This window comes from Delphinus delphis, chromosome 4, assembly GCF_949987515.2.
Source record: "Delphinus delphis chromosome 4, mDelDel1.2, whole genome shotgun sequence".
NCBI classification, from domain to species: Eukaryota; Metazoa; Chordata; class Mammalia; order Artiodactyla; family Delphinidae; genus Delphinus; species Delphinus delphis.
In genome coordinates this window covers 74,081,421-74,104,073 of record NC_082686.1, presented here as the reverse complement: position 1 = coordinate 74,104,073, position 22,653 = coordinate 74,081,421, and the positions used below count along the sequence as shown (strand labels likewise).

General features: G+C 35.2%; 1 protein-coding gene across 6 annotated transcripts in view; it reads right to left on the bottom strand.

The window, feature by feature from the left end:
- ATP13A3 (ATPase 13A3) overlaps window positions 1–22,653 on the bottom strand; it is an 81,538-nt gene that overhangs the window by 24,244 nt on the left and 34,641 nt on the right. For all 6 annotated transcript variants that reach the window (XM_060010918.1, XM_060010916.1, XM_060010921.1 and 3 more), the window contains 18 exons: window positions 22,203–22,334; window positions 20,716–20,895; window positions 20,413–20,570; window positions 19,492–19,680; window positions 17,832–17,893; window positions 14,175–14,325; window positions 11,451–11,567; window positions 10,824–10,841; window positions 10,525–10,678; window positions 10,308–10,428; window positions 6,600–6,724; window positions 4,740–4,915; window positions 4,098–4,220; window positions 3,940–4,019; window positions 3,159–3,201; window positions 2,961–3,070; window positions 2,555–2,651; window positions 1,603–1,675 (listed from right to left, as the gene is read on the bottom strand). In XM_060010918.1, the coding sequence (XP_059866901.1) occupies window positions 1,603–1,675; window positions 2,555–2,651; window positions 2,961–3,070; window positions 3,159–3,201; window positions 3,940–4,019; window positions 4,098–4,220; window positions 4,740–4,915; window positions 6,600–6,724; window positions 10,308–10,428; window positions 10,525–10,678; window positions 10,824–10,841; window positions 11,451–11,567; window positions 14,175–14,325; window positions 17,832–17,893; window positions 19,492–19,680; window positions 20,413–20,570; window positions 20,716–20,895; window positions 22,203–22,334 (2,109 nt within the window). The remainder of the gene's footprint in view (window positions 1–1,602; window positions 1,676–2,554; window positions 2,652–2,960; window positions 3,071–3,158; window positions 3,202–3,939; window positions 4,020–4,097; window positions 4,221–4,739; window positions 4,916–6,599; window positions 6,725–10,307; window positions 10,429–10,524; window positions 10,679–10,823; window positions 10,842–11,450; window positions 11,568–14,174; window positions 14,326–17,831; window positions 17,894–19,491; window positions 19,681–20,412; window positions 20,571–20,715; window positions 20,896–22,202; window positions 22,335–22,653) is intronic.

Below are 22,653 nucleotides of genomic sequence, written 5' to 3'. Positions count from 1 at the left end.
ATTCATCTGTCAGATTCATTTGGGAACATTTAGGAAAAAAAAAACCTGTTTTTCTCTAACAAATATTTAGCATGAAAAATGTCCAAAAAACAAGCCAGATGCTATACATATCTAAATAATCTGTAAAAGTAAACAATTTAGGCTTTTTCAAAAATGGCTCAGGAGTACTTTTTACATTAGTCTATTGAAAATCAAAGGAAACACTAGTACAAGTAAAAAGAATAGTAAATATTAGCATATATCATCACCACCCTTGTATGTTTATTTCTGAATCTTTAATTGCAAAGCTACAGCTAAAATAATACATATTTCCTCCTCTTAAGAAGATATTAACAAAGGTTTGAAGATATATAAACATAACAGTAACATAAAAAAAAAAGGCTCTGATCGCTTATTAAGGTGTTCCACCAAGTTTCTCCACTGTAGTGTTTCTAATTTTTCTCTTTGTAATTAATAAGTAATTTGTAGAAAGATACTAAGACTGTGTAAAAATCCTGTTCCTTATCAACTTTCATTCACTAGTTGTAGCATCCACTAAAGACTGTCAAACTCAGTGGTTCTCAACCAAAGTGATTTTGGCCCCCAGAGAACATATGGGAATGTCTGGAGATATTTCTGGGTGTCACAAATGGGGGAGTGTTATTGGCATCCAGTGGGTAGAGGCCAGAGATACTGGTAAGCATCCTATGACACACACAATAGTCCCCCACAGTGAAGATGCAGCCGGCCTAAGATGTCAGTAAGACAAGGGTCTTTCCATAGTATAAGCCAATCATTCCTTCTGTATTATTAGTTAGCATTTTACAGTAAGGAAGAGCTTTCCCTTCTCTCCCAATCACTTATTTATTTCCACTATGGACTTATGAATTTTCATTTGATTAAATAGATCATATCTCATTACCATTATTATTTATTTTGATGTTAACATCACCAATACTGAAACAAATCAACATCTTGTCTCCTTATATGATGTACTCAGGAGGACACAGCATCACTTCTTTGGTATTCCTGCCAAGAATGCATAGCCTGAGTCTAATGAGAATACATCAGACAAACTCGGGTAACTGGATTATCTTCTTTCATAAATGTCAACGTCAAGAAGCTCCCCCCACAAAAGGCTGACATACTATTCTGGATTAAAGATGACGAAAGAGATATGATAACTAAATGAAATTTATGAGCCTACACTAGATCCTGGACTAGGGGGGCAAAATAGGTATAAGGGACCTTACTGGAACACATAACAAAACCTGAATATGGGTATGGATTAGGTAAAATTCTATCAGTGTTAAATTTCTTGATCATTATAACTGTGTTTAGCTGTATAAGAAAATGACTTTGTTTAGGGCAATATATACTAAAACATTCAGAGGCAAAGGGTCATGATAACATAAACATATTCTCAAATATTTCAGAAAAAAATGGAGAAAGAATAAAACAAACGGGGCAAAATATAAATAACCACTAATAAAAGAACATACTTACAGGGAAAATGGAGAGATATGCACTGTGTTACAACTGTTCATGTAAATTTACCAAAGTTTAATAAGCCACATCAGAATTTCATGTGCTTTAAAAACAGTAACAAAGCAAAATACTCACTTGTAAATACCACTACCAAAATGATTGCCAGATCAATGAAGAGAAACTGGAAGTCTCCTAGGTTACTTAAGATCTAGAGAAGGGATTTTTTTAAAATAGTTAGTGTTCAGGAACTATTTTTATAGCACCACTTTTATACCATTTCCCCCTGGTTTTATTAGATTTTTCCTCCCTGGTTTTAAATGACAACTTCAAAATGACACTTGGACATGCTTAAAAATTGAACAGATTTGCCTTTAAATTAGTGAAATATAACATATTTGCAAAATTCAATTTAATATATTAGTATAAAAAGTAGCTCCAAAAAATTCATTCAATAAAAACTTTAAAAGTTTTTTGGCAAAAAGAAAACACAAACTTCTACTCACAAAATTTAGACATTCTTGAAAATTAGTACCCTGAAGCTTCCTTAATATCTAACACCACCCCGCCTGATACTTTCCACAAATGGTAAAAGGGGATAGTTTCACAAAGACTCCTTGGGATCTCACCAATGTTCATTTAGAGAAAAATCTAAAGTGAGATCACTTCAACTACAAAACCTATGGAGTACCTAGGGATATCACTTGTTTATACAAGTCCTAAAACTACAGCTGAAACATCTTTTCTCATTCTGGCCCTTCCTTATAAATGGATAGCAAAGTTAACTGCAATTCTAAAGTATGTCACACCTTGACATTTTGAAGAGTTCTTAAAAAGATGTCCAATCTGCACTAAAGGCAAAAAAAGAATACAATCATCTTTCATTCACAAGGCCGAATCCACAGTTAAGGAAAATGCTATTCCAGATTAATGAGATTTTCAATTTGCTACTCAAAACATAGTAAACGAAAGGAATATTTACAGATGCTAGTTATTTAAGTTCCACAATTAATGGATGCATTCAAACTGAAATATATATGCTCAATATCTTAATTTAAATACCATCTCTGTTAGCAATGTCAGTACTCACAGAATACAGTAGAGTAACACTGAAGTACTGTATAATGCTGTACAAAGCCATAAATTTAAACACACAGAAGGAAGTCATTAAAGCAGCACGGCCTTCCCTGTGAAAACAAATGTTGGCATGTGAACAGAAGTTTTCTAAATGCCTCCTCCAAACCACAATTATATCTTGACAGATGAACATCAACATTCAACCGTTACAACAAAGCACTTTTCTACCAAAAGAACTTAGCCAAAGCAGAACTGGAAGAAATGAGCAGTAGCAATCAATCTGTTGCTAAAGAGTTATAGATCAAATACACTAACATACCATTAAAACAAATTCAAATTACTTTCTATGACTTTTTTTTTTTCTATATTCTTAGAGCAAGCTACAAAAAGATAATGGGAAGTTTTTCAATGTATACTACCTGATAAGGTTTGGCACACAGGAAATACTAGGAGTTTTGGAGGTAAAGGGAGATGCCACCGAAGCCTCGAGCTCTGATAAGGAAATGCCTCCATGTGCCCTCTTCAGAGCCTAATGGTTTGAAGAATAAAATTACTTGCGTTTTGTGCATGTGATTTAGGCCACAGAAAGAACTACAAATCACAAAATCTATACTTACACCACAATCATTTGCCCCATCACCGCACATCCCAACAAAGTAACTAAGAAACAAAAATTATGTTAAGATTTTGATTAATTTCTAAAAACATACAACTTTTAACTTAAGATTTCCTCCAACACAGTATTTTGAAGAGCTGACAGACCCCGATTCCCCCAGTGGGACTAATGAATTTTTTCATTACAATGACCACAGGCATGCTGCTTTGCGAACAGCACCAGCCTGCAAGTCAAATGACCTGGGTCACTGCTCCAGTACTGTCACAAGATGGGCAACCATTAGTTTATCATTTTGGCATCTCAGTTTCCTAATGTTTAGAGCAAAGATTGGGCCTGCCTAGTCTTTAGTACGCTTACTTTTAAGGCTATCAGTAAAGATTTCTCCCTTAAAAACTTGAAACATAATTAGTTACTGAAAGTATAACATCACTTCTATCATTCAAGAGTGAAGGATATCCTCATGGATATCACCTAGAAAAGGAATGGTGGATATTGTACTTTACCTAAATAAATAAGCAGATGAGCCTCTTTTAAAGAGGCACTTACCTATCTTACAGGTGACAAGTTTATATACATGAAATATTAGTTACTTTTCTTGTTTTGAAAACAAAACTACAATTCAAAAAAAACAGGGAATTCCCTGGCGATCCAGTGGTTAGGACACTGTGCTTCCACTGCAGGGGGCACGGGTTCGATCCCTGGTCAGGGAACTGAGATCCTGCATGCCTCGCAGCAGGGCCCCCAAAAAAACCAAAACAAAAACAAAATCCACCAATACTTACTCTACATTTTGCAATGCTTCTACTAACTGTGTCTTCTGATCGGGTGCCATACGAGCAAACACAGTGCCATGTAGCATCAACTGGAAAAGATATAAATTTCTTCAAAATACTGTTCACAGTGTATTTGTATGAACACATACATAACCCAAATCACTAACCTTAGGAACAAGGTCTTGAAAATGTTCCAGTATCACCGAAAATGATTTTCCATTCATTGCAAAGTGATAACGAGTCACCTGAAGATCCTCTAAGTTATCATGGACCAATTTAACTGGAATAGCCTGTGTATAAGACATTCAGAACAATATTTAGCCAAACCAAGTAACACAATCCTATTTTAAATATATTTGATCCAAAACTAAATTCTTTCATTTGATGTTTTACACAAGACAACTGAATGTTTAACATTTATTGAAAGTAAAAGAAAATTCAGTTTTAAGGTAATCTGTCTATATTGTTTATTTAAAAAATAAAACTTAAGGAAGGCTAAATATCAGCTTCGGTTTGAAATGATCCATGAGCTAAACATTATGGATCACTTGCATCATTCACCACTACTTTTAAAATAGGATAAGTATCTGGGATTCTTATACTTTAAAACTGTGCTTCTCAACTTTGGCTAAATATCAAAATTTAAACACTGAGAGACCTACATCTGCCCCAGTCCTAATGAATCAGTCTCTGAGGAGATGGCCCAGGCTTCTGTTTTTGTTGAGTTTTTGTTGTGTTTTTAATGCACATTTTTTCAGAATAAATTAAAACAAGCAAGTTTTGTAAAAGAAAATTCTACTTGATATTACCTCTGAGTCAATTGCTGATGAATCACTACTCTGTGTTAGGGTGTCTGCATAATGCCAATTTATCTTGGCAACTTTCCCATCCTTTGGAGGTAATGCTTCAGCAATAATAACTTTATCCTGAGGTAGTATCATTCCACAGTCTCTGGCCACAGAGACAGCAGTCAACATGTTGTCACCTAATTTTCAAAATATTGAAAATACATTAACATTACAACAGAAACATGAATGCATTAAACAACAAGAATCTTAACTGAGAATCTACTACAGTCCCCATTACTGGGCTGGGCAAAATGAAGTCAATGTAGGTCCTTACTCTTGGAGTTTAAAAATAATAAAATCAGGATATATATATATATCAAAAGAAGCCTCAAATAATTCAAAAGCACATAGATACTAAATATTCAGAACATTCTCACCCACAATTTTTAAAGACAAATACAGTCTCAATCTTTCTGAGTCATGGACTAGTGGTACCCATTCAACGCCTGGCACAGTGCTCAATAAATATTGTTGAAATAACCTGGGAGTGACTGGTAATCTGTTCAAGAATATGAGAGTAGCATCACAGAAAAAACTGAGTTACAAAAGTAAGATTACACAAAACAAAAAGATAAGCAAAGTAACAAGAATACAATCTTTATAAGATATAAAGAGAAGCAAGATAGACAACTTCTCAGTCACGAAAGGAAAGAACTAAAGACACTGTAAAGACAAGATCAAGAGAGGAAAATGCAGATGTACAGGAGAAGCAGGCAAAGGTCTGGGGAGCCCACTGCTACCAGAATGGAAGGGCACGATTGTCTCTTCCTTCAATTCCCACACACTATTTCCAAGCGTGTCTTCCTATGACCTGACAGATCCTTGAGACACAATGCCATATTCTGTCCGGGGCAGGAAAACAAGGGCCAGTGATACAGACAAAGTGCTCTGAAGCAGGATCATGAGAACCAAGAACTGCTGGGATGCTAATAAACTTGGTTACTTGAGCTATCTGGTAATAAGTATGGTATTAGATGGATCTCAGAGTCTAAAACATAAAAATGTACACAAGCTTTTTCCATATGTCTTACTGTACACGTAAATGCCATAAAGTGAATATCTTAAATGTGATTATTTGCTAAGAAAAAAACACTTTAAGAGCTGCCACAATTTCATATGACTAAGAAAGGAATTATCTAATATTATCCACAGTATGATAAACTGTTGATCATAACAGTATGATAAACACCAGGAGAATCATTTAGATGTAGCAGTCAAGAAAGAAACCAAAAAATGGCTCTTTTCACTGTTACACACAAACAATGATAAATGTACTATCTTATATATAAAAATATAATTATAACAAATATCTATTAATCATTTTCCATGTATGTGGCACAGTTCTAAAAATTACAGACAGTCTCAAAATAAGTAAATCATATTCTTAACCCTCAAGAATCTTATATTCTAATAGAGAAAACAAATCTACAAATAACTAACACAAGGCAGAGTAAAACAACTGCTATAAGAAATATATGATTAAAGAGAGATAACAAAAAAGAGCAGTTAAATATTTACAGTGTGCCTTTCACTACTGTATTATACTTATATACAGATTTGCTAGACCTCCAAAGTGTATTGTAAAGTTGTCCTCTATCTTGGAAAAGTATTCAGAGCTGAAATAGGGCAATGTAAGATGGAGCAACTATATAATAAATTTAATTACCTGAGTTATAGGATAATAGTGTGGTATTAGATGGAGCTATATATCAACAGTAATAAGTATGCTTTTATAACTAACTCATCATTCCTCAATATTAGATAACCTGAACTCTAAGAGTCATACTCGATTTTTTTCTGTGTCCTTTTATAAAGTCTAACCTGTGACCATGACAGTGCGAATGTTGGCTTTATGCAAATCTTCAAGTACTGCAGGGGTTTCTCGCTTTAATTTGTTCTGCATTATAATTAATCCCATAAAATCCATGTTGTTCTCAATGGCATCTCTGCAGAAAAAGAAATTTTAACATAATGATTTAGTCAAGAGAACAAGTATTTGTTCATTTTATGTTGATAAGGCAATTTAAAATAGCCAAAAATTATACATTAAAACATTTTATATGCTGAATAAACCATAAATGTATAAGTTTGAGTTCAATCTCAATGAACTTAAATCTGAAAAAACAATTCCCAAGAAATACATTTTGAAATTAAATTTTACCCTTGAAACATGGGCATATAAAGATCCTTAGGAAATGTATACCTTTGTCTAAGACACTAAATACTTCTAGTACTAAGGAATATTCATCTTGTATCCTACCTACAAAATGAATGACCATAAAATATATCTATTTTTTACCGTTCCCCATCGAATATACTCTAATTTAAATGTTAAGAGAAAAGGAAAAACTGTACACAGGCACATTCAATAGTTATACTGGATTCATTATCAAGTCTTTGAGGAATTTTATAAAACTCTTGATCAAATTCTTGATGCTGGAAGCGTGATACAAAAACTATTAGTAGTCCAACAATGAGATCTACTCAGGATCCAGAGATGGGTCTTTCAGAATATTAATATTCAATAGTTATCAAGATGCTATTTCTTCAAATAGTTGATCATCTACTGTGCACCAAGTAGTACACTCATCACTGGGAGGTCAAAGATGAAAAGGCATGATCTCTACTCTCAAGACCCTTTTGTGGGGAAACAGACATGCAAGCAAAGGGATTATGCAAAAATAATATGTGCTTCAGCACTACAATGGAGATGAAGTCTGTTCAGTGACACCTGCATTCTTAAAAAATCTAAAGCTATCAAAATTATATCACAGAAATATTCTTTTCAATAGTGAAAATGGGGTTTGAAGATAGGGGCCAAAATTTCAGACTTGCAATAACCAAATGGTTTTTCTACACAAAATTCAAAATAAGGGTGCTTAAGTAAACAGCGACAAAATCTAAACATCTTTGAAATTATATAATTACACAACGAGTGGTAAAGATATTAAAAGAATAGTTAGAAAACTTAATATGAATTATCCTGCTGGTGGTAACAGGAGAAATAAGCCTTGAAGCCTGAAAATGCAATTCAAAGCACAAAGCTATACCGATGTGAAACTACTGGGTCAAAGCTCTGTAACCATTTTCCTCTGAGGTTCTAGTTTCTGGCTGCAGCTGGTTTCCTAACTCTCCTAGGAATGATACAGGTCATGGAAATCTTGCCCTCTAGTTAATGAACAGTGCAATATTCAATTCAAGATAAACAGGTTCAAGCTGTAAGAGAAATGCCAAAACCTGTTCCTACAGGTAGAATGGAAACACAGAGAAGATCCTGGTTGAAAGATGAGGAAGGGGAGTAGAGAGAGAGAAGGGTTGATAGGGAGGGTAGGGTATTCTGCACAGACGGAACAGCCTGTCCAAGGCACAGAAGGATGCCTGAAAGACAGGCTCAAGAACCATAGGCAACTCAGTTCTCAGTCTTTAAGGTGGGGGAGGAGAGGTGGTAAAAGGCAAAACCGTAGAGAAAGACAACCCTTCATGTTCCCTTCGTAGGAATTAGGGTATGATATTTTACACGTGTGGCTCCCAATCACACGTATGCATGCATCAGATCATTTGGTTGCCGCTGTCTTTTTTTTTTTTTTTTAAACGTCCCTGCTTAGACCAAATTCCCCCAGTATTCTGTTTTAATAGGTAGAATTCCTAAAGTTGTTTTTACTTTTAGTTATTATTTGGCTATCCACTCCACTCCTTTAGTCCTCATCCAGAAAAACAGGATTGTACTATAAACACTGTCCTACCCTTTTCACATAATGCGCTTAGAATAATTAACAGAAGTATTAATACTTCAGGATTTAACCACTATCATATCATGTTATTTATACTATTTAAATTTGAACCTTATGCTCACATAGAAATATTTCTTTAGGCTGGATTCCTAGAACTGCACTTGCTGGGTCAAATTGTATAAGCAAGTTGAGATTTTGATCGGTACTATGCATGTTATTTACAATAGTGCAGTAGCAGTATGTTGTTAAAATTTTCTCAAGCCTTCTCTAACACTTGATATCATCAATCTTTTCAATTCTGTAAACCTTAAGAAAGAAGTCATGTCTTGCTGTGGTTTAATTCTGTAGTTCCCCAAGACTGAAGTGTCTTATCACTTTCATGTGTTCAGTGGCCATTTGCATGTCTTTTTCTGATAATTAGCTGTTTGAATCATTTACTTTTTTTTTTTAACTAAGTATGTATTCTGTTGTTTATTTCCTGATTCATATTCTTGCTTGTGAACTCCGCCAGTAGATGATGGGGAGCTATTTATAAGAATTCCAGGTAGAAGACTAGTATTAGATTTGAATGTTAAAGAGCTCTCTGTAGATATAGTGTGGTACACAGATTAGATATAGGAAAGACTGGACTAAAGAGCTGAGTCCCTGAATTAGAGACAATGGCAGCAGGGCAGGGATGTGAGAAGAAAAGTCTGTTTGATAGGCAGAATTAGCAGGATAGCCAATAAATATTTCTTTCTGCTTACAAAATGCTAGGTACCCCGTGAAATATTCCTAAACAAAAGTGTTATCTTCAAAAGGTCGGTCTGTTATCAGTTATAGTAAAAGTGACAATCCTTGAATGTGAAACCCATAGCTATAACTGGAAGTAAACGTGACACTGGTAATGGCCATCTGACCTTTGCGGGTGAGGGTGGGAGGGTGTGGTTATTGTGACTCATGATACTTGGTTTCAGCTACTGGGCAAAAGCAAGTACGGGTGACCCTTGAACAACACAAGTTTGAACTGTGTGGGTCCACTTACACACAGATTTTTTTCAATAAATACTACAGTACTACAAAATTCACAGTTGAATCCGTGAGGCAGGTCCTGGAGCCAATCCCCTACAAATACCAAGGAGTAACTGTAGATCACTGGGGAAAAATAAACTTCTGTAGAATTATGTTTACCAAAAACATAATTATGTTCCTAAAACATGCCTGACACATAGCAGGCACTCAATAAATATCTAACAAATAAACTAAAAGTAGTTCCAGAGGGACTTCCCTGGTAGCGCAGTGGTTAAGAACCCGCCTGCCAATGCAGGAGACACAGGTTCAAGCCCTGGTCTGGGAAGATCCCACATGCCACAGAGTAACAAAGCCTGTTCTCACAACTACTGAGCCTGCGCTCTAGAGCCCGCAAGCCACAACTACTGAGCCCGTGTGCCTAGAGCCTGTGCTCCCCAACAAGAGAAGCCACCATGATGAGAAGCCTGCACACCACAACGAAGAGTAGCCCCCGTTCGCCACAACTAGAGAAAGCCCGCGCGCAGCAACGAAGACCCAACACGGCCAAAAAATAAATAAATAAATATTTTAAAGGTAAGGTAGCTTTAAAAAAATAAAAGTAGTTCCAGAGAGTTGTACTTTTATCTCAACTGCCTAAAACAAACATTGAACTGTTACATATTTGCATATATCCAATAAATATTTAATAAATAAATAGTAATTGAATATAAATTATTGTACAAGACTTTTATAAACATAAGTGATGCTTTATTGGAAAAGCTGTAGAAAAACCATTCACCAACCTTACCTGCTAATATTCTGCACTTTATGCCATGTCAGTTTTGACTCCAATTTTCTGTGTGCAAGAGCAATCACACGGAAGCCCTGTTTGGTGTAATTTTCTAAAACTTTTTCAAAATCAACAGGAACTTTTAAGAAGGAGAAAATAAAGGTCATTAGTAGGATTGTGACTACAAGCTTACACAAATAACAGAATCTCACTCAAAGCCTAGCTGCTTCCTTACCTGTTTCAGGTTTACAAAGACTGGCAATGACCTCCGGCGCCCCTTTCACGTAGGCGTCCATCTTCCTGTCCCCTAGCACCCTCGCAACCACACTCATACGTTGCAAAGCAGAAGAAAATGGGAACTGGCGAACAATTCCTATCTCATAAATAGCCTACGTAATTTCAAAAGATGCACAAACCATTTATTATTTTTTAAGAATTAAAACAGATACACAAGTATATCTACTATACCTCAATTTTAAAAAAAAATTTTTTTAAAAGATATACTTAGGTAACAAGTAAACATTCTTCACTTACTGGAAGTTCAAACAGCTCCTAAAAATAAAACAAGACGAAAAGAATAAAGTAATAGTATAAATTAAGTCCATTAACACACTCAAGCTAAAAAAATTTTAACTACACATCCACAAAACATTATTTGGAAAACAGTAAGGAATTCGGAGTATTTCAAAGTCAGGTTTTAAGATTGCTTCTTTACCACCTCCCATTTCTTAAAAAAGTATATTCTTGAGTATTTTAAAACATTCTGCTATCCTAGAAATATTAAAATATTAAGTTCTAACATAAACTAATAGGAACATATTTAAAAATTACCCTAAAAATAAAGCCTTTCACATATTATTTTTATTAAGTCCCAGGAATACAGATGCAATTTAAAAGTCTTAACCACCATGCATCTAAATCACAAGGCACTAAGCCACTCAGTATATAGGAAAAAAGTAATAGTACTGAGAATTGAATCTCAATGTTTTACACGGAAGGCCTGCAACACACCAGGTGTAGTTTCTGATAAATGCAGTAAACATATTCATATCTCTATTAGAGTTAGAAAAAGGACATGTGACTTCATCTTCCAGCAATATTTTAAAATGAGGACAAAATGTGAGCACCAACAGTATTATCTAGCTTAAAACAATTCTGCACCATTTCTTGGTTTCCTGCAGGTGTAGATTCAGGAAGCAGCTGTTTTGGGGGACGAACCACAGTGGGCATAATTCGATTATGAAGTGCTGTTTCCTCTTCAGTTGCTTCTTCCAGAATCTGAAAGGAAAATATTCAAAGTATTGATCCATGAAATTCATAAATTCAATTCACTGGTTCCATTTTAAAATGAAACATTACGGCTATCTTCAGTTAAGTTAAAAAAAAAAAAGTAAAACAATATATAAACAAAGCTAGTTAGTTAAAGTCCTAGCAACTCATGGCAGAGGGAAGACAGAGATTAGTAAAGAAATAGAGAAAAACTTCTCTAATTTTGCTCCTACAACCAGTTGAGTTTAAAGACTACTTCTGCAAGATAAAGAAGGTCCTTGCAGTTCCAAAAATTGTCAGTCTATCATCCAGGGATTCCTTTCTGCCAACAGAAGAGGATTCAAAAATATGTGGAACTCAGATACGGTTAGCAGAACCACTGGGTCAAGAGCACTCTGAGGAACAAAGATGTGAATTTAGTTTCCCCACCTTGAATATGTCTAATTAAAGTACTACTATCCTAACTCCTTGAAATTTAATTTTAAAATATTTCTGGTGAAAAATTCTATCAAAAACTTGTATTAAATACACGCACATGACAATACAACTAATTTGGCTCTATAAGTGAAGGAATCATCAACGGGAAAATGAAGGGGAAGAGAGCTGTGTCCAATTTACACAGTTCTTAAGAAACATTTTAACACCTTACATGGTATTAATCACATAAAATAATAGTAGTGCCCAGTTATGTAAAAACATTCCATAGATACTCTGTGGTAAGATCAAGCATCAAAGCATCTCAGAGTCAAAAAAGCATGCTATTATACAAACTTACTTATTTAAACCCACTTTTTGAAAGATTCACATACAGAACAAAAAATCTACTGAAAATCTATTCAGTTGGAGAACGGCTTTAGAGAATATCAGAGATGAATCAGCTGTACTTTGTTCTACTCCTTATAAATGAAGTGGGTCTCCTTTAAGGAATTAAATTTAATGAGTATTTACTGTGGGCTTTCAGAAAGTGGCAGAGTACTTCTTCACTCATCTCCCTCCCTTTCAAAATACTAACAAAACACACAAAAAGAAACAACCCTGTAAAAGTAAACAGAAAGCAAAGCAAGGAGACTGAAACATATTGATGGATACAGCAATGAAGGAAATAGTAGCCCAGAATAAACACAAAAGGACATACAGGAGAGGTGGGAACATTTCTTATCAGCCAGAATAGCTGAGCAAAGCAAAAAGAAACAAAAAAACCCCCCAAAAAACCCAGAGTCATGCTCTACAGATACGAACTACCTACCTGAGAGGAGGAAGGGCTGCTAATATGAGGGGCAGCATTCCAGAGAACTGCATGTGCAAGCATTGGGGGAGTGGGTGGGGAAAGCAACCTAAAGACTACTTCTGCTCCCCTGAAACTGAAGAATGCCTGCTGAAGGGGCCCCACCCTCAGTACACAACAGGCTCCCCCAGTCAGCCTTCCCATTCAGGGAAGACACTTCTCAGGCAAACAGACCAACATACATATGAACAAGGATGAAAACCTTGTTGCAGCTACCCAGAACTATCAAATCAGACCCTCATTCTTAAATATAAAAGTACCATCAAGATGCATAATGAAAACCAAAAGCATGAAGGAGATGTCAATGACACCTCAATTTTTTCTAAAAGCATAAAGGAGAAGATTAATATAGGAAGCGGGGGAAGAAAACCTGACCCAGAGAAAATTAAAAATTCAGAAGCAAGAAAGGAACTTTAAAAACAAACTATTATTACATCTATAAAAGAAGAACAGAGAAAACGAACCAGAGAACACAAGCGAGCACTCAGAAATTAAAATAATCAAGGACAAAACAAACAGAAAGAAGTGAACAGACAGAAACCTCTGCGCAGGCGTGTGTGCGTGTGTGAGAGTAAGGACACAGGAAGTAGTACATGGATGGGGACAAAAGAGCACTGAAGACACATGCCCACTCTATACTTCTGCCCTATGCCCAACGAACTGTGTCACTGAGATCTTCTTACTGACTTAGACCTACTGCCTCAAGATACTGATACCTGCTTTCTCTTGTAAACATGAAGCGGGGCCCTGAGCAGGTCATCCTCTATTAAAGGTCGTTTGAATGAGTCAATTTTACTAAAACAGACTTTTTAGACAATTATAAATATCTCTCCAGCGATGTAACTTTAGAAATTACAGGGCTTCCCTGGTGGCGCAGTGGATGGGAATCTGCCTGCCAATGCAGGGGACACGGGTTCTATCCCTGGTCCGGGAAGATCCCACATGCCATGGAGCAACTAAGCCTGTGAGCCACAACTACTGAGCCTGCACTGTGGAGCCCGTGAGCCACAACTACTGAAGCCCACGTGCCTGGAGCCTGTGCTCTGCAACAAGAGAAGCCGCCGCAATGAGAAGCCCGCACACCGCAATGAAGAGTGGCCCCCGCTCGCCGCAGCTGGAGAAAGCCCATGCGCAGCAACAAAGACCCAATGCAGCCAAAATAAACAAATTTTTAAAAATAAATAAATTAATTAAAAAAAAGAAATTACATAGTTCCTTTTATGGTATAAGACAGACCACTGTCAAAACAATGTGAAGAAACAATTCTTTGCAAGTTAATTTTTACTATTTTCCTAAAGTTAATTAATTGTACTTTAAAACACTGAACTTACCCATCCAATGGCTTCAAACATCTTCAAATCAAGTGGATCGCCAGAAAGCACTCCTTCAATTTTTGTAAGTGAATGACAAGTAGCCATACAAGCGACAAACTGAGACTTTACCAACATCTCATTGCAAACCTTTTCTTCTGGCAAAAGAAAACTATATAGAAAATTCACTGAATTAGATTCATAAATCCCAAGACTGAAGACAATAGTCTAACAGGACTTTTCAGGTTTTATTATTTTAAAAAGTAGAAATAAAATGTTTGCATTTATGCATGTATTAATTTTCACTATAGATTTTGACATTCAAAAACATTTTCTTCCATGAAAATTATTATACATGACTAAAATACACTATTACCTTAGATTCTGAGTAACTAGACCAGACATTAACAGTATAGAAAATGCTACATACTAAACAATAATTAAAACTCCTGCCTATGGACACATGGCAAATTAGAACACATAAAAACTCTCTTGTAAAAACATAAAATGAATGTGTAACGCCATTACCTTTCAAATGCAAAACTGGGCTCATAAGAAAGAAAAGGAAAATTTCAAGTGCCAGGAACAGTGAAAGGAAAACCAGAGGGGTGTGACCTTAAACAGATGCTGTGACTGTCTGGGGGAAAAGGAAGAGGGAGGAGAGCCATCTCAGTACCCTTAAGGCCTTGGGTTTTAATAACCACACGGGGAACAGGAGACAAAGTTGTGGCCACATACAAAGTGGGGAGTTGGAACGGAGAATATCCCTCTCACCTAAGACAGCCAGTGCTCTGGAAGAGCTACACCCTTGGAAAAAGAGTATACTAGAAAAAATTTACCCACAGACAAAGGCATAACTAAGAATAAGCTTACCTCTTTTCCCCCACCCAAAATTCAAGAAAACAGTTAATATCTATATAACATATTTACTATGCATTAGGCACTGTTCCGAGAACTTTAAATTTATTTGACTCCTCTCATCCTTATACCACAGGAAGGTGTTTTATTATCCCCATTTTACAGATGAGAAAACCGAAGCAGAGTGCTTAAGTGACTTGCCAAGTCACAGCATATAAGTGGCAAAGCAAGGATTCAAACACAAGAGGTCTGGTGTCAGTACGTAAACTCTAAACCATTACGCTACTCAGGATGGCATTTGGGCTTGAATGTATGTTACTGCCTGGCCTAGAAATCCCCAAGTTATGAAAGTAACATTACAGCTTATCTGGCACCACTGACACTACTTTTGGCCAAAGTCTAAACTCTCTAGAGAGGAGCTCCCACAACACAGCCACAAAGGAGACTCACAGAAAAATCCTGCTAAGGATGAGTCCATAATTTAAAAATGAACCAGGAAACAATTCTCACGACTCAACAGACAAAACAAAGACCGAATTAGAATCCCATAAACTTGAGATAATAGAATGGCAATCTGAAAGAATGCAAAGAAGGCATTTTAAAATTACAGACTTAGAAAAAGAACAAGACACCATGGCGGGGAAAAGGGGAGAGGCAGATTTGGAAAGAACCAAATGAAATTTCTTGTCCAGGGTATGGTTAGGATTCCCAGATGGAGAGAAAACAAAGAATGGGGGAAAAGCCATAATGGAACAGAAAAAGGCTGCAAATTTTCCAGAATTTAGGAAAAGCATGAATCTTTGGAATCTAGAAGCAAAATGAGTACCGCACAAAGAAAAAGATCATGGTAAAACTGCAGAAATCAAGCATAAAGAAGTATTTTTTTAAATAAAGTAGAAAAAAAATTACTAAAGAAGACTAAGACTTCTCAGTAGCAATAACAGAAGAAGTTAGGAGAAATGGAATAACACCTCCAAGGTGCTGAGGGAACACAGCTGTCAACCTAGGAATCTATACAGTTACACCATCATTCACGAGAGAGAACGAAACAAAGAACTACTAATGAATGTGGTTACAGAAGATGGCAATTTAATCCAGAGGAATGGGATACATGAAGCAACGGTTAGCAAAGGTATCCGTAAACCTAGGTAAATCCTTGCATGCAGACTGTATAAAACCAAAATCATAATCATAAAATGTTATGCAACAAATACATATAAAAAGGGAGGTTAAAGTAAAAGTAGTGTACAGTGCATGGGTTTTGGGGGTTTAGAAACTAATAAAGACTCCCATGGACTTTAGACTCTAAATATGAATATTAATAACTTAAGGACAAGTAGTAAAAGATTAGGATGTATAAATTCTGAGAAAATGAGAGAAATATGAGAAAATGTGTTTGGGAATTGGGGTGAGGGATGGTAGAAATAATTTCAAATATATCTGAAATCACAATAAATGTGAACACGATGGCAATAAATGTGAACGTAAAGACTGAAAAGTAAAGAGATAGAAAAAAAGATATAGGCGGCAACCATCAGGCAAGAGCAAGCTGGTGTAAAACTATACAAATATTAGATGAAACAGAATTTAAGGCATGATGCATCACTAGGGATAAGTAAGGTCACAATGTGACACGCTATTTACCAAGAAGATGTGACAGCTCTGACATGACATGAACCAAACAATAGTCTCTCAGACTGTATAAACCAAAATCCCACAGACTTTTGAGAGAGAAAAAATAAAAGTGGCATAGACACAGCTATAGTAGTAAAACTTTTAAGCATCAAAGACAGCAAAAACAAAGTAAAAAGATGAAACAGAGACTGGTGAAATATTTTTAATGTATAGTACTGAAAAAGATGATCACCCAGAAAATACAAAGGACTTCTACCAAGTGAATAAGATAAAGACAAACAACACCATTAAAAAAATTATGATATAAACTGACAATACAGAGAATGCTAAATGACCCTCCTTCCAAAAATGTGAAAATACGCTTAAACTCCAAAGAAACTCTGAACAAAGCCACAATGAAATACCATTTCATATCTATCCATTTGGGAAAATTAGAAGTCTGACAATGGCAAGTTTAGCAAGGATATGGAGCAGCAGGGTCTCTTACCCACTGAGGGAGAGAGTGTAGGTTAGCACCATCACTTAGAGAGCAAGTAGACAGTACCTACTAGAGCTGTGGCCATGCATGTGCGGTATGACCCAGCAGTGAAACTTTTAAGAAGCTGGTTTACTGAAACTCAACCACATGCTCACAGAAGTTGTATGCCTAAGAATTTTAATTGCGACACTGTGAAAGTGGAAGGAAAAAGGGAGAAAAAGTTAAACTGTACCTTAGCTGAAGAACAAATATTATGGTTTAATCACATAACAGCATACTAAACAACAGTTAAGATTAATAAATTGGATCTATATATATCAACATGGATGAATCTTGAAAACAATGTTATGAGGCAAAAAAGCAGGAAAACACATACAGTACATAACAGTTGTGTATATTTATTTATAAACAGATCTTGTTTATGGGTAGATATATATGAAGTAAAAATATAAAAACATGCAAAGATAACAATACAACTTCAAAATGGTGGTAGGGATAGAAAAAGGGATAGGTTAAGACTTTAGCAATATCTGTAATGTTTTAAATCTTTTAGGAGATCTGAAGCAAATATGGCAAAATGTCAACTGTATAATCTTAGTGGTGGGTACATAGCTATAATATTACTTTCTATATGTTTGAATGTTTCATATATTAAAATATTTATTAAAATTAACTAAAATAAATGATCAAGTCTAGCTAATAATTACCGTGTATTTTCCACTCGTTGAATCCCCCAAAGATCTAAACCATCTTCAGTAAGAGTTCCAGTCTTTAAAAAAAAAAAAAAAAAAAAAGCACACATTTACAAAATCATGAAAAGCTATGCTGCAACTACATAATGGAGTACAATACAGCTATAAGATGGGGAGGGGGATAAGTAAGATCTCTGTGCATGTACTAACAGAGTAACTTGCAGGACAAAAAGTGAGGAAAAGTGTGCAGAACACTCCCTATGGTGCGGTTCCTCTTTGTGGGTGGGGCGGGGTAGGGGGAGATATGTGTGGAATAGTATACTTATGTACTTATAGTATTAAATGGTGGAACAATGCACCAATCGACCTATCAATCAATGAAGGATGCCAACACAAGATGGGGAGATTAGGGCATAGGGAGCCAAAAAAGGGAAGAGCAACAAGTTAAATGACATCAAGAGGTGCAATTAGGCAAATTCAGGATATAAATAACCTGGTTTCCTCAATAAGATGACTGGGAAAGAGAGGCAAGAAAAGCAATGGTCACAGATTAATTATAACTAATGAAATCCTTATTTGGATTCTGGCTGAAAACACAAATTGTAAAAATTTGAGATATTTTTGAGAAAGGCAGAGCAACCTGAATATGAATTGGATATTAGGTAATACTAAGGAACTGTTAATTTTGTTAAGTGTAGTAAGCAGTGATAATGGTAGTGTGGTAAGTTCTGTTAAAACATTATCTTCTAGAGCTATATACCGAAGTATATGGATGAAATAACATATCTGATGCTGCCACCTTCAAAATGAGGGGATAGTGAAATAAGACTGACAAAATGTTGGTAACTGTTTAAGTTGGATAATGGGCAAACGAGGATTTATTATACTTGCATCTTTTTCTCCACTTTTGTGTCTGCTTAAAAATTTTAAAAACATTTCCAAAAAAGATTAAGCAAAATTTTAAGTAAAATTTTCTGAACAGATTCATATAAAACACAGTCATGGGATATGACTTTTTTTTTCTCTTAATAAAATACATCTCATATTTTTTTCTTTAATAATGAAGATGCACAAAAATCAAATTCTTATCATGTTAGTCACCCAGAAGAGACAGATGGAAAGTTTTCTGACCAAGGTTTAATTCTCTAAACTTTTAGGAAAACTAATTTCAGGTGAGGAAAGAAGAACCCTTTGTAAGAGGCAAGGTATATTTCACACAGGTACAAAATTTGTCATTTTCACATAAAATCATATAATCAGTGTCTTTCATAATTTTGTAACACATTCAATGAAATCATAGAGCAAACACTAAATGTATATACTTTACAGCAATAACATTCCAGTAACTATATCTGTATAGAGCCTATTCTGTTAAAAAGGTGAAAGAGCAGATAAATTTTACTACTACTACTATAAGGCATAATTCTGGATATGAATGGTAGATCTGGGCAAATAAGCAATATCCAAAGTATTAAAAATAGAAAAAATAATGAGAAGAAATAATACAAAAATGATGCATGTGCCAAATAAGTTAAAAGAGAAAAATGAGAAGAACATTTCTTTTAAAACGTGTGCAAATTAGATGATAAAGAATACAGAAACCATTAATCTAAATACTTTAGACTTAAAAAGCTACAAAGTGACCTTTGACAATGATTATTGACATTGAACCAACCTTGTCAAAGCAAACAAGATTCAGTTGTCCACAGATGTTTATCCTTTGGGGACTGATACAGAAAATGCCCACTTTTTTCAGTCTTCTTTGGGCATACACAATGCCAGCAGTCATTGCGGCAGGAAGTGCAGGCGGCACAGTAATTGTAATGATATCAAGAGACTCGATAATTATATCCCCAACTTCTACCTACAGTTAACATAAAAATAAATGTCAGACCCCCAATATTAAATATTTATTAACCCAATGGGGGTATTTCTTTAGTGAAAAGTCTATAAACCATTTTTAATCTTATATATAATAAGTGTGTATGTATATTCATGTATTAACTATCTATAATTTTTTTCCCTTTAGACATTCTGCAAAATGGAAAGCTCAATGAATTGTCAGTGGACTGTGGGAATGAGCTATTTTTAAAGCTAATTCTTACTTTAATAGCCCCATATACTTCATACACTACATACTTCAAAGTCAACAAATATCAGATATTGACTCTTAACTACTATGCTAGTCTCTATAGGGGATAGAAAAAAGAAATTTGACAAGGTCCCTTAGAAATACCTTCAATTCAGTAATCACAAATAATTTTAATGCTGTATATACCAGAGGTTAAAAAAAGAAAAAATAAAGCTTTTGGTGAGTATGGGATCACTCCTCCCTCTTTTAAAGTAACCAGAGAGCAAATAAAAGATCATCTAAACCAGAGCTGATCAAAACTTTCTGCTTTTATGGTGATGTTCTAGATCTGTACCTTCTAACATAATAGCTACAAGTCTCATATGGCTTTTTTTTTAAGTTAAATTCATTTAAATTAAATTAAAATTTTAATTTTTCAGTCTCACTAGCTACATTTCAAATCTTCAAGAGCCACATGTGAATCAAACTAAGAATCAAACTCTATTAAGGGTCCCATGTACATACCTCATTTAAAATGCTATTGATAATAGTGTAGATAAACCCAATGCCAGCCACCGCCACAAGACACAGTAGAAATAAGTAGGCATCTCTGTAGAGTTTAAAATCAGTTGGTTTGGGATACAATATGGAGCGGACAAGCTGTCCTTTGGAAGTACTAAATCCTTTCAAAAAAATTAAAGAATAAAATGATTATATAGTATTTTTATAAGAAAATGAGAATTATCTCTCAAAACAGAATCTCTTATTAAGCATTCGATAGGCTTCAAATGTGCTAAACCATGCAAGACAAGATTAAATATTTTCTACCTGTTCTAACTACTATGGCTTTGACAAGCTCTCCAGTGTAGAAACGAGTTTGAATAACAGTTGTCCCACAAAACAAAGTGTGTCGTCTATGTGTTTCTGGACTATATAATTCATCTCCCATTCCTTTTACGTCCACTGAAGGATTTGGCAAATTAGTCTTTGTCACTGGAACACTCTCTCCTTTAAAAAAAAAATCCGTAAGTTAAAGCATAGAAATCAGTATCAAACACACAAATCTTGAGTTGTTAAATATCCTAAATGTTATCATACTGTTGACAACAATTATTAACAGTTCTCACATGTGAATAACATAGCTTAATCAATTAGCTTTTGGTCTATCAATTTCCTTACCCAGAAATATCAAATTTTGTCTTCCACAATAATTCCTGAAAGTGATCTGTGACTCAAAGGTAATCAGTTGGAAATAACTGTGCCAAGTTTCAAATAAGAAGACGAGGTTGCTACCGTCGCCTCAGCACCTGTTCTGGTATCCCTGAGAACTAACCTAGGAAGTACTCTGCAACCCCAAGCACACACAACATGTGAAGATCCACTCCTAATCCCACCCACTCCCAGACCACAAGCGCGCGCGCGCACACACACACACACGCACACACACACACCACACACACACACGAGTAAGAAGAGAACAAGCATCCGAGCAAGGCAGAGGAGTATGGTAATTCTCTAACAGTAAAAAAGAGCCAAATTCTTTTAACATTAAAATGTAGTGCTCTGTAGCATTCACACTTCTTATGTCAAAGGTGACAGGTGTGTGGGGATATTTATGTGTATGAGTGTGTTTTAAGACTCTTAACAGTTCAAAAATGTATTATATAGGAATCACTTTCTTGCCAGGTTGACTATGACAATTAAAAAATAGTCATGATAAAAAGATATATACACATAGCTGATTCACTTTGTTATGCAGCAACTAACACAACAATGTAAAGCAATTATACTCCAATAAAGATGTTAAAAAAATGTTCAAAGAAAAAAAATTTTTTAATTAAATTAAATTAAATTTAAAAAAATAAAGATATAAAGCTCTACCTCCAGATTGTGAGTTTCCAAAGGGAAGCTATTTTAAAGTCTATTTCTCCCCAATTTAATAAAAATATCAACTCTTCTAGTCCCACTTTGTGCATATCAAAGTGAGAAGTAAATATGCTGTGGGCAAAGGATTTCTTTCCTCTTCCCTTACGATAAAGCATTTCCTCATGTCAAAAGAATGGACAGAAGAAGGACGAGATATCGTGAACAACAGCATTGTGCTTTAGTATCACAGCTGAGTATAATGCAGAATTTGGTTCCCTCAAAATAAAAAAAAAGAAAATCTTTTCACAAATATCTATCACATTCATGACATTCATAAGTAAAGGACACAAACAGCACAGTTAATTGTGACATAGCTTAATCAACAACTACTTAATCCTAGTATCATTATAAACAACTCATCTGGGTTTTACTCATTTAATTTAGTTTACCTGTTAACATGCTTTCATTTACAATACAAGTACCATTAATAAGTACTGCATCACAAGGCATGACTGTCCCATTTAATGGAATGACCATGACATCTCCTGGCACAAGATCTGTAGAAAAGATCTCTTCGATTTCTGAATTGAAAGAAAGAAAAGTCTGAAAAGAATATTCTTTAACTTGGAATAAGAATACAGCAAACAAAAGATCTATCCAAAGGTCACCTGATCTCAAAAATACATTAAAAATATAATGGAGTTAAATAGAAAAATTCCAATAGATGAAGAGTTTTGACAAATAAGATTATTATTCCTTAAGCTAACAAAGCATGGTGTCTAAATGTGTCAGCTAGTTTGTCCCTGGATAGGACGCCAACTGCACAGAGTTGATGCCAAGTCCCCTCTAAGCTAACAGGTAGGTGGGCTTCAACACTCATTACAACGGTGGATGCTCAAT